At 57.3% G+C, this 12,371-nt stretch overlaps 1 protein-coding gene across 2 annotated transcripts; it reads right to left on the reverse strand.

The window, feature by feature from the left end:
- Nucleotides 1–2,197: 2,197 nt before the first annotated feature.
- Nucleotides 2,198–4,872, reverse strand: SERTAD1 (SERTA domain containing 1). 2 transcript variants are annotated; one of them, XM_058674718.1, is made up of 2 exons: nucleotides 4,719–4,872; nucleotides 2,198–3,347 (listed from the first exon to the last, which is right to left on the reverse strand). In XM_058674718.1, the coding sequence occupies exon 2, from the start codon at nucleotides 3,196–3,198 to the stop codon at nucleotides 2,482–2,484; it is 717 nt and encodes a 238-aa protein (XP_058530701.1). In that variant the 5' UTR covers nucleotides 3,199–3,347; nucleotides 4,719–4,872; the 3' UTR covers nucleotides 2,198–2,481. The 2 variants fall into 2 exon arrangements, with proteins under 2 accessions (XP_058530701.1, XP_004598069.2); XM_004598012.2 differs by having other exon boundaries at nucleotides 2,198–3,201; nucleotides 4,719–4,866.
- Between the last annotated feature and the right edge of the window lie 7,499 nt (nucleotides 4,873–12,371).

The raw sequence follows: 12,371 nt of genomic DNA on the forward strand, positions 1-12,371 counted from the left end.
ACTCTGGGACAGGGCTGAGGGTGGGTCTCAGAGTGTGCAGGGTTCTGAGCCCAGGAGGCTCCCCAGGGTGCCGGGAGAGAGATGGGCAGAGGTTCTTCATATGCAGTCAGTGGGTACCCACAGATCTCTGCACGATGAGGGAAGAAAGCAAGGTAGTGGGGAGAGTTGAACAGTAGCGCCCGGTTCTGTCAGATGTGTATGTGTGTGCGTTTGGCCTGGACAATAGAGCCAGCTCTGTGACAAGCGGTGTGGCTCTGTCACAAGTAGCAGCGGTGCCAGGGCCAGCAGGTCAGCCTGTACTTGTGTGGGCCCTGGAATCTGCAGGCTGCCTGGCTGCTCTGGCTCCCGTGGCTTCAGGGCTGGGGCCTGCACACGCTCAGTCTCTAGGTGCCCCCGACAGGAGAGCCAGGCTGGAACCGGCAGTAAGCCCAAGGGCATTGGGAGTGGAGGGTGGGGGGTGGGGGGAACGAGACAGGGGCCCAACCTAGCCTGCACCGTACTGCACCAGAGACATGCCCCAATGCCCTGTTCTCACAGCTACTGCCTATGGTACCTGCGACTCGTATGAGCAGCTCTTCATGACAGAGCCTATGTGCACTGCACAATCTGTGCTACTGTACCCAGAGGTCCTGGGGAAGACGTGGGGGGACATTGAGGTCCAAACTGGCAGAGGAGGAAATGGAAAGATGACCGACACACGGGTAAGCAACCCATGTGTCGTGGAGCACTCTTCCCTGGCCAGCACCTGGAGACGTTGGTGTGTGCGTTGTAAGCAGAGGGCATGGCCCAGTCCCCGCTGGGGGCCTTTCCCGGAGAGAGCCCACACTGGACACAGCCGGCGGTGGGAGCCTACCCAAGGCTGGGAAGTTGCAGAGCCCCGGGCTGGGCACCAGGGGGAGCCGCCGAGCGCAGCCTGGGCTCTAGTGTGTCCGGGGGATCCGTGCGGGGCGAAGCCGAGTCTGAGCCCAATCGCCCCGCGGGGATGGAGTCGCCGGGGCGCGGGAGCCAGGCGCCTGGAAGTCCTTGGGCCCGGGCACCGGCTCCCGCAGGCCATTTCCATCCTCCCCTCCCTCCCGGGCCCGCCTCATCCACTTCCAGAAATGGGCACAACTTCCTCCGCTCCTCCAGGAAGCCTCGCTTCGCCCGCCCCTTCTCCGGCCCGAAGGGCCGGCGGCGCGAAGCTACCCGCCTCCTTCTCTCCACTGCGCTCTCCAGCCCCACCTTCTCCACGACTCCCGATGCGGGGGTCCCGACCCTCGATACGGGGTGCGTGTGTGTGTGTGTGTGTTAGAGGGGCTGGAGCGGGGTCCCTGCGCCGAGGGAATCCCCTGCTGGGCGGCTCCACGCGCCCCTCCGCTCGCCGCCCGCCCACGGTGGCCCGGCCGGGCAGCACCGCCCCTTCCCTCCCTGTCGCCACCCGGGCCGCCCTGCCCCCACTGCCGCCGGGAAGGACGCAGCCGGCGCCCGTGCCAGGCCTGTGAGTGTGCAGCCCCTCCCAGCGCGGCCAGGAATGCGGCTGGACGGCGGGGGCGGCCGCAGACACCCGGCGCTCCGGCCGGCCCCAGCGCCTGCGCCCCCGACGCCCCGGACAGGTGACCCCAGCTTGCAGGCTACTCTTCCCCTCCCCACGCCCCGGATTTCTGCCGGAAGCGCAGCCCCTCCCCGCGGCCTGGCCTGCCAGCCTGCTCACTGCCCCAGCCTTGGCCCAAGGAGTGGATTTTATGGCTGAAACCTCGCCCGTCCTGTCCCTTGTCCCTTCCGTTTTGTCCCCGTTGTCCCACAGGGCTGGCCCCTTAGGGTCCTTGGAGCTCAGGCCAACTTCCAGTTTTGTGTGTCTTTCTGATTGCCTGACCCACCATATATGGGGGACACAAGAGTTTGTTTCCAGAACTGGGGAGTCAGCTTTCTCAGGTGGATAAAGCAGTTACTTCATCTCTGAAGCCTACCTCCTCCTGCAGCCTCAATGTTCCGAACGGTAAAATGGGAATAAGAGATCAGAACACCTGGTTTGTGGAGTTGTTTTGGGACAAAGTTAGTACCTGCCAGGTGCTTAGAACCATTCTGGATATATAGCCACACTCCATCCACACCCACAGTTAGGACCTCAAATCCTTAGCCCAGAAGCAAGAAACTACACAGAGGAGAATTTCCTGGGATTGGATTTAATGTCAAAAACAAAAAACCAAAAAAAAAAAAAGAAGAAGAAGAACAAGAAGAATAGAACAGCCCGGGCTGCTACCCTCAAGGATTCAGTTCAGTGTAGGGTCTGGCCGGGTCGCGTTCCGGCCACTAGACCCTGCCACTCCATGGCCAGGGGGCCTCTCTCAGGCAGGCTGCCCCCCACCAGTCCTGAGCCAAGAGGACAGGTGCCCAGTGCCCTTTCCCAAGCAGCCCAGGGAAGCCAGCTGCGTTTTGCCAAAGAAAGCCAGTCCAGACACCAGGCGCAGTTCAAACTCCAGCCAAGCAGTCCAGGCTTTGGGGTCAGCGGCCAGGCCCTGGCGACCGCTCCAGAGCCTGTGTGCCAACCAGCACGTCCATGAGGTAGTCCAGCTCGGCCTCATCCAGTTCCGGAGTGGCCTCCTTGCCCAGGCCACCTTCGGGTCCTGGTTTGAGGTCCTCTGAGGCTGGTGCCCAGAGTTCACTGTCATACATGGAAGTGTCGATGTCCTCAAACAAACCCTCAAATTCATCGTCCAGCAGACAGCCGCTGGCGGGGCCCAGCAGGTCCAAGGCGCCCAGGCTGGGCGGGGCTCCCGCCAGGGGGCGGCCTGGTGGCCCTTCATCCGCCAGGGGTGGTGGGGCTTGACTCAGCCCCTCAATGTGGCTGAGGTCTTCCAGCAGACTAGCCATGGAGGCGGAGAGGGCGGCGTCTGAGCTGGCCAGCAGGCTGTCCGGCACACTGGGGGCCACTGGCGGGCTGGGCACAGGCGGGAGGGCGGTGGCGGCAGGTGCCATGGATGCCTGGATCCGCCGTAGCGTGTTCACCACCAGCACCAGGTGCCGCAGGTCCGGCTCACTCTGCCGCAGGCTGTGGTGCAGTTTGAGCACAGAGAGGTCAAACAGGGAACTGGAGGCCGTGGCAGCCGGGGGCGTCTGGGCCACGGCAGGGTGGCCGGGATCCAGCCACCAGGCGTCCACTTCCAGGGCTTCTTTCTCCTCCTCCTCCTCCCACTTGCGTTTGAGTCCCTTGCTCAGCATCGTCTGTGGGGAGGGGCAAGGCACTCAGTTAGGGAGGGCAAAGGTGACCTGCACTCCCTGCCTGGGACCCACTCGCAGGTGCAGCTTTCTTAGGGGACGTTTTAAGATGCGGACGTCAACAGCGTGGCCCTCGGAACTTGTCGTGAAAGCTGAAAAGAGATATGAGGGGGTTAAAAAAAACTTGGAATAGCGTCTAGCACTTGGAAATCCTCCTTAATGAATTAATATCATTATTATTTACTTCTTCCACAAATCAGGGCCAACATGATACATATATTATATATATTATACATATATAATATATATATTAACCTACAGAAGTGACTGTGGAACTTAGTCTAGTACTTGAGTGTCCCTAAGCAAACAACAACAAATACAGGAACCTGGTTAGCCAGGGGACGGAAGATGCTAAAGATCCCCGCAGAGGGGAGGAAAAGGGTAGCTCCCTTCCCACCCCCAGCTTGCTGAGGGTCACCCAAGGCAGGGAAGACCGAGGGAAGGGGGGAGACAGACCCAGAGGCGGAGTGAGCCCGGAGGACTGGAAAAAGACCGTGTTGACAAGGTTGGAGATCAGGTGGGGGGTGGGGCACGGGCAGAAGTCAGTGGACACGGCCAGCCTGGACTGGTGTGCAGTGGTGAGATCTGAAGGGATGTGAGTGAGGAGGAGAGGGGCCGCTGGAGGGAACCCCCAGATGGCTGCTGGGTGGGTGAGAGGGGCGGGCACCGGTTCCCAGGCCTGGTGAGTGACGGTGGTCAGGGAAGCGGGGCCACTGGACGCGGAAGGAAGCCGGCCCCTCAGCAGCAGTTTGCTGAAGAGATGGGACAGGCTCCTAGGGGTCGGTGTTCGGGGTAACCAAGGCCTGAGGCGCTGGACTTCGAGGGCTCCCGGTCCAGCCTACTTTTGTGGGATAAGGACGAGTACGGAGGTCGGGTGGCCGGGCTCGAGGCTGGCAAGGCCTTAAGGGAGACCCCCATCACCGCACTACCCCCCACACTGGGTCTTCCCCCCTTTTCTCCGACGAGCCCGGGAGTCCGGAACCACAGGAATTCAGCCCCCACCCCCGACTCCGCCCCCAGGGCTCCGGCGCCCCCTAGCGGAGCCCCGACTGGCTCTTCCTCCTCCCCCTCCACCTCTACTCTGGCCTCCCTGACCCCGGCCCGCGTCCCCGCTCCGATCCCTGCCCGTCGCCCGGGGCTGGGCACGCCGGGACCCCCGGCCAGCCGCTCTACCCTCCCGGGCCTCCGCTCTGCTTCCGGAAGGCAGAGGAGGCGGCTCCTCCCGGAGCGGCGGGGGCGGGTGAGTCACGCAGCCGGAGCCAGGGAGCCGGCGCCTCCGCCCCCTTCGCGGGCTGCGCGGCGTGATTCACCCGGCCCGGCCGGGGAAGGGCGTCACGTCAAGGCCCCGGGGTGCCTTGAACCGCGGACGACTACTCTGGTCACGCATCTGCCGGACCCGGGACTCGAACTCCGCTACCGAGTCCGACCACCGGGGGGGGCCCCAGGCCGCTTCATTTACATACCCAGCTTAGTCGCCGCCAATCAGGAGGAAGGGGTAACCCGCCTCAGCCAATCAGGAAGCGGCGGCGGCAGCATCGCGGACTCGCCGGCCTCCGGCAGCCGGCACCCGGGGCCGAGGGACGCAGTTCTGACTCGGGCTCACGACTCCGAGCTGCTGACTACCCCTAGGGACCGCCCACTCGCGTGGCCGCCCCGCCTCCGCCTCGAGGATTGGTCTGTGGCGGCGGTGGGCGGAGCCGGGAAGGGGGCGGGCCCCGCGGGAGGACGCATGCCCCGCGGGCTGCGGGAGGGAAGGGGGTTTAGGGGTGCGGGGCTTGGCCGACAGCTAAGTAGATTCTCCCCCTACCTAAGCTACTCCGCGCACCTGCCAAATGGAGCGGTCGAGGCAGCCAGCCCTAACAAAGGTCCCTATACTGGAAGCCAGGTGGACCTGGGTTCAAATCTTCACTCTCCACCGACTCCTCTGTGTGTGAGAGAACTTGAAGATCTGCTGAACGGCGATGTTGAAAAAAACACAAAAAACAAACATGAGGGGCTGGTGTTGTGGTGTAAAGAGGTAAGCGTCCACAGGCAATGCCTTCATCCTATAGGTGAGCTGGTTTGAATCCCAGCTGCTCCACTTCGGATCTAGCGTTCCCTGTTAATATACCTGGGAAAGCAGCAGGCTTCAAGCTTTTGGCTTTTTGCAACCATGAACGACAGGATGGGAGATTGCTTTGTCTTTTTCTGTTTCTGTTGACTCTGCCTTTCAAATAAACGCATCTTTAAAAAAGATATTCTTGGGCCATTGGAGAAACTTGAAATATGGACTGATGTTGGATGATAATACGAAGTTTTAAAAATATTTATTTGGGGCTGATGTTGTGGCACGACAGGTTAGAAGCCACCACCTGAAATGCCAGCTTCCCACAGGAGGCCACTTTGAATCTTGGCTGTTCTGTTTCTGATCCGGCTTCCTGCTAATAAGCCAGGAAGGGAAGTAGAAGATGGCCCAAATGCTTGGGCCCCTGCACTCACATGGGAGACCCAGAGAAAGTTCCAGACTCCTGGCTTTGGTCTGGCTCAGTCTCAGCTGTTGTGATAATTCTTGGAGAGAATCAGCAGATGGAAGGATTTTCAAACAAATACATAAATATGCAAATTTAGAAGATGCTGGTTGAGAGGCCTGCTGGGAATATGTGGGTTCGATTCCGGCTTTCTCCAGAAGGCGCCCCCCCACCCCATACCTGGATTGGGTTCTCCACAGCCAGCCTGTCTCCGTCATCTGCCTCTTGTATTCAGTTTAATTTTAGTTGGAAAGCTAGGTGTCCAGAGAACATTTGTCCCCATCTTTTCCACGGACGGGTGTGGGGGGACTCCCATTTTGCATTCACTCTGCCTGTGCCCAGAATGGGGCTGGACGCAGGACAGAAGTAACCAAGGCACTTGAGCCATCCGGGGCCACCTTCCACAGCCTATGTTAGCAGAAACTGGAATCGGGAGATTCACAGGGGCTCAGAACGCGGGCCGCCCTTGCTTGATTTTTAAAAATAATACAAATTAGGTAAGATGTTCGTTAGAATAAGACTCTTGCTAGGCCCAGCCTGCAAGCCTCCCCTCCCCCCTGTTTATGGCCTGAGGAGTCTGAGTTTTCGCCAAACGGCCTCCCCCAGCTTCCACCTGGAAGGCTGATTGACAAACGTGTACTGAGCACCTGCTGTGGGGTGGCCACTACGGTGGACAATGACCGGGGAGGAAGCGGAGGATGAAAAGATATGCCAAGACAGATGCCGGCACGGAGCAGGGACCCCGCACGTCCGTGACTGCCTTCGTGGGCGCGCACACGCACGGACCCGGGGGGCGCCCAAGGAAGCGCTGTAAAAATTACATTACAGACCCCTGCTGGGAGGAGGCCGGTCCGGCCTAGCGCCTGAGAAACGCGGGGTGACAAGTGCGGGAGGAAAGGAAGAGCGCCTAGAGGCAAGGGAAGGGAGGCTCCGGCGCGGCCCGGGCAGCTGAGGTGACTTCTGCGTGGAGTCCTGAGGAAAAGGGACGAAGCGCAGGGGCCCTGAGGTGCCAGCCGGAGAGGAGGCGAGCAAAGCACTGGGCCGCGTCTTCGCCAAGCCCTAGAACCTGAATGCTGCAGTTTCCTGCTGGGCTTGGAGTGCCTGGAAGAAAACCCTGCCGAGTGGGCAAACCGAGACAGCCTTCCCCGATGGAAGAAACGCCAGGGGCCCAGCACCAGGACGCGCCGGAGCAGCCAGCCAGACGAAGGCTGGGCGTGGGGGGAAGGGAGGAGGCCGGAGGCCAGGCCTTGGAAACGAAACCAGAATCGAAGGCAGCCAGCCCCGCAGGCCCGGGAGGAGGAGGAGGAAGGGGGCGGGGAGCGGCCGCCCCGCCCGGCCCCTGGGGACACAGCAGGCGCCCGGCCGGCTCCGGGCCTTGGGCATCCCGTGGGCAGGCGGGGCCCGGCGCGCCGGACACGCCCACCCGCGGCCGAGGCCCCTCCCCCGCGCGGACTGCGAACGTGGACTTTGTGCCCTGGGACTCTGGCCCGCGGTAGGGCCCGCCTTTTTCCCCTTCTGTGGCCAGCGCTTCTCGCAGGTGCGAGGAAAAGGGGAAGGAGTTGGACTCTGCGAACTTTGGTGGGTTCATCCAAAAAGCGGGGCTGCTCCCACCCTGGTCCCTGGTCCTGGCCTCCCAGTGGTCCTAGCGCGCCCAGAGTCTCCTTTGCTGGATCCCTTGAGGGCAGAGAGCTGGAGAGAGAGACCAAGAGGCCCTGCTCCTGAGCACCCTCACAGTCCCTGCAGGTGAAGCCACAGGCGCTGCTGAAGAACTCCCCCTTGCCTCTGTGACCTCCCGGCCTTGTTCTCCTGGCTGCACACATCGAGCCCTTGCACTGGCTGCTGGTGCTGCTTGGACTGTACCCTGCGGGAGGCGGTGTCCTCACCTCCTCCACCTTGGCATCTGGACCTCCCCCTGGCCTGTGAGATCTCCCCTGGCCTCCCCATCCAGACCAGCGACTCCATTTAACTTCCTGGAGTTCTTTGTAGCACCTGTCACTGTGTGCACCTGGCAGATGCTACATTTTTCCCCATTTGTTTCACTTTGTTTCCATCTTCCTCAGCAACTGTTGATGTTATGTGGAGACCTAACTAGGAGAGTGTCAGACCCACAGCACACAGGAAATTGAACTCATTGTTGCACATCTTTTATAAAAATCTTTTATAAAAAGATTTTACATGGGCCCTGTGCAGTAGCCTAGTAGACTTGAATGGGGGGGGATCCCATATGGTCACTGGTTCATGTCCTGGCTGCTCCCTGCTTGTGGCCTGGGAAAGCAGTCGAGGATGGCCCAAAGCCTTGGGACCCTGCACACATGTGGGAGACCCAGAAGAAGCTCCTGGCTCCTGGCTTTGGGTCAGCTCAGATCTGGCCATTGCGGCCACTTGGGGAGTGAGCCAATGGAATGGAAGATCTTTCTCTCTGCCTCTGCTTCTCTCTGCAAGTCTGACTTTCCAATAAAAATAAACAAAATCTTAAAAAAAAATTTACTTCTTTAATTGAAAGGCAGAATTACGGAGAGAGGTGAGATAAAAATCGAGAGAGAGCGAGCGAGCGAGCACTTGGAACTCTTGGTTCACTTCCCCAAATGAATGCAGTGACCAGGACTGGACCAAGCCAAAGTCAGAAGCCTAAAACTGCATCTGGGTCTCCCACGTGGGTGGCAGGAACCCAAGGGATCAGAGGAGCACCTGGCCAGGAGGAGCTGAGAGGACAGGCAAGACCCTCCGAGACGGGGGTGTCTGGGCAGGTTCAGCAGCAAGTTTGAAGGCCCTGAAGTGGAAGTGAGTGTGGTGTCAGAGGCTGTCATGGCTGGAGTGGAATGGGAGATGGACCCAGGAAGTGGTCAGGAGTTCCTCAGGCCATAGTGGGGTTAGGGCTTTATTCTGAGTGTGATGAGAAGTCACCAGAGTTTTTTGTTTTTCAGATTGATATATTTCTTTTCTTTTTTTTTTTTTAAAGATTTATTTTTATTACAAAGTCAGATATACAGAGAGGAGGAGAGACAGAGAGGAAGATCTTCCGTCCGATGATTCACTCCCCAAGTGAGCCGCAACGGGCCGATGCGTGCCAATCCGATGCCGGAAACCAGGAACCTCTTCCGGGTCTCCCACACGGGTGCAGTGTCCCATTGCATTGGGCCGTCCTCAACTGCTTTCCCAGGCCACTAGCAGGGAGCTGGATGGGAAGTGGAGCTGCCGGGATTAGAACCGGCGCCCATATGGGATCCCGGGGCGTTCAAGGCGAGGACTTTAGCCGCTAGGCCACGCCGCCGGGCCCCGATATATTTCTTTTTTAAAAAGATTTATTTTATTTTTATTGGAAACTCACATACACAGAGAAGAGGAGGAGAGACAGAGAAGAAGATCGTCTGTCCGATGATTCACTCCCCAAGTGAGCCGCAACGGCCAGTGCTATGCCAGTCCAAAGCTAGGAGCCTGGAACCTCCTCCAGGTCTCCCACACGGGTGCAGGGTCCCACGGCTTTGGGCCATCCTCGACTGCTTTCCCAGGCCACAAGCAGGGAGCTGGATGGGAAGTGGAGCTGCCGGGATTAGAACCGGCGCCCATATGGGATCCCGGGGCGTTCAAGGTGAGAACTTTAGCCGCTAGGCCACGCCGCCGGGCCCCGATATATTTCTTTTTTAAAAAGATTTATTTTATTTTTATTGGAAACTCACATACACAGAAGAGGAGGAGAGACAGACAGGAAGATCTTCCGTCCGATGATTCACTCCCCAAGTGACCGCAACTGATTCACTCCCTAAGTGACCGCAACGGCCGGTGCTATGCCAATCCAAAGCTAGGAGCCAGGATCCTCCTCCAGGTCTCCCACATGGGTGCAGGGTCCCACGGCTTTGGCAATCCTTGACTGCTTTCCCAGCCCACAAGCAGGGAGCTGGCTGGGAAGTGGAGCTGCTGGGATTAGAACCGGCGTCCTTATGGGATCCTGGCTTATTCAAGGCGAGGACTTTAGCCACTAGGTCATCGCGCTGGGCCCAGATTGATAGATTTCAAAGGCAGAATGGTGCTAACAGAGATCTTCCACCTGCTGGTTCATTCTCCCGAATGACTGCAACAGCCAGGGCTGGGACCAGGTCCAAGCCAGGAGCTGGGAACTCCATCTGGGTCTCCACGTGGAGGATAAGGCCTAAGCACTTGGGCCTTCATTCTTTACCTTCCCAGGAACATTAGGAGGGAGCTGTTTCCAAAGTGGGGTAGCTGGGACTTGAACCCATGACCCATGTCTCCATGGCCAATAGTGACTCAGCCCATGGCACCAGAAGGATGTGATGCATTCCCAGCATAGTATGCACCTGGTGAGCTGGTGCGAACCCCTGTGGCCTACACCTTCTTCTGTCTCTTTGGATTTGCACCTGCCTGGGCAGGTGACCTATCCACTTTCTTTTTCTTTTCTTCTTAAGAATTATTTATTTTTATTGGAAAGGCAGATCAGATACAGAGAGAAGGAAAGAGAAAAAGATCTTCCATTCCCTGATTCACTCCCCAAATGGCTACAATGGCTGGAACTCCGCTTAAAGAAGCCTGGAGCCTCTTCTGTGTCTCCCACATGGTGCTAGGTCCCAAGGCTTTGGACCGTCCTTGACTGCTTTCCCAGGTCACAAGCAGGGAGCTGGATGGGAAGTGGAACAACTGGGACAATAACCAACACCCATGTGAGATCCCGGCTCTTGCAAGCGGAGCATTTAGCCACTGAGTCTTTGAGCTGGGCTAAACCGTGCATTTTGTGACTTCAGATATGGTGTCTGCCTTAGGGTAAGAGATCCAGCTTGAAACAAACACATAAATAACCTGTCCTTTTTCTGCCTGTGGACTCTACCCACCTGTCATTCCTTCTTACAACCCTTCCAGAAAGGTCACCAAGGCTGTGGAGGCTCACTGTCTTCATTTCCTCCCAGGTCTGTGCAGACACAGTGGTGGGGCCCACTTTCCCTTGCCCTTGCTCCCGCAGCCTGTGCCAGCACTGCCCAAACCAAATATTGGTGCTGAAACTCTAGCCCACTTTCCTGAAAAGATCAGCTTAAAAGCAAATGTATTCAGTTACTTGAGAGACAGTGACAGAAAGAGACTATCCGTTTTTTGGTTAATTCTCCCTCTCCCCTTCCCCGGCCAATGGCTGCAGAACTCAATAACCAGAAGCAGGCTAGGCTGAAGCCAGGAGCTAGGACCTCCATCTGGGTCACCTGTATTACCCAAATATCCTCTGCTTTCCTTAGCAGGAGTCTGGATCAGAAACCAGGATTCTTTACTATTTTTTTTAAGATTTCTTTTATTTTTATTGGAAAGTCAGATATTCAGAGAGGAGGAGTGACAGGAAAATCTTCCGTCCATTGATTCATTCCCCAAGCAGACACAACGGACAGAGCTTCACCGATCCAAAGCTAGGAGCCAGCAGACTCTTCTGGGTCTCCGACAAGGGTGCAGGGTCCCAAAGCTTTGGGCCATTCTCGACTGCTTTCCCAGGTCCTAGGCAAGGAGCTGGATGGGAAGCAGAGCTGTCGGGGCTTAGAAATGGTGTCCACTGGTCTCGGCGTGGTGGCCTAGTGGCTGTAGTCCTCACCTTGAAAATGCCGGGATCCCATAGTGGTGCTGGTTCTAATCCCAGCAGTCCTGCCTCCCATCCAGCTCCCTGCTTGTGGCCTGGGAAAGCAGTCGAGGATTGCCTAAAGCCTTGGGACCCTGTACCTGTGTGGGAGACCCGGAAGCGGCTCCAGGCTTCATATTAGCTCAGCTCTGACTGTTGTGGCTACTTGGAGAGTGAATCATTGGACAGAAGATCTTCCTGTCTGTCTCTCCTCCTTTATGTATATCTGACTTTGCATAAAAAAAAAAAAAAAAAAGAGAAAAAAAAATAAACCTAAAAAAAAAAAAAAAAAAAAAAAAAAAGAACCGGTGCCCATATGGGAACGTGGAGTCCCAAGCAGTAGCATAATATCCAATGCCACCTGCCCTGAGTCTGCCGTTAATACTGGGCTCTCTGGGCATTTTCTTTCTTAGACAAAAAAAAAAAAAAAAAAAAAAAAAGTGCTGACTGCTAAGTACTAGGGTATGACATTCTGGGACACAGACTCTGTGCAGCTCGGTTTCCCGTCCTCTGTGGGTTGCACATCTATACCAAGTGCCATAGGAAGTCCCAGGCCGTGCAGTCCAGTGGACTTGCAGCTTGGCGTCCTGTCGTTGCTTTTCCTCACCTTGTGATTCTGGGTCAGGAACATGATCTCTCTGAATGTCAAGGCCTCTGTCTACAATGTGTGACAGCTGTACTTCCTTCTGTATTAATTGTGGTGAATAAAGGACTTAATTCAAATAAAGTGGTTAGAATAGTGCTGCAGGGGCCAGCACAGTGGCTTAACAGGCTGGTTCTCCACCTGCAAGCACCAGGATCCTATATGGGTGCCAGTTCATGTGCAGGCTGCTCCACTTCCTGCCCGTGGTCTAGGAAAGCAGTCGAGGATGGCCCAAAGCCCTGGGACCCTGCACCTCCATGGGAGACCTGGAAGAGGCTCCTGGGTCCTGATCCTTGCAGCTCTAGCTGTTGCGATTTGGGAAGTAAACCAGTGGATGTAAAATCTGTCTGTAAATCTGCCTTTC

The sequence above is a fragment of the Ochotona princeps genome, chromosome 16 (genome assembly GCF_030435755.1).
Source record: "Ochotona princeps isolate mOchPri1 chromosome 16, mOchPri1.hap1, whole genome shotgun sequence".
Taxonomy (NCBI): domain Eukaryota; kingdom Metazoa; phylum Chordata; class Mammalia; order Lagomorpha; family Ochotonidae; genus Ochotona; species Ochotona princeps.

Excerpts from the sequence above, each read along its gene's own strand:
- SERTAD1 (XM_058674718.1), bottom strand. The coding sequence starts at position 3,198 with ATGCTGAGCAAGGGACTCAAACGCAAGTGGGAGGAGGAGGAGGAGAAA.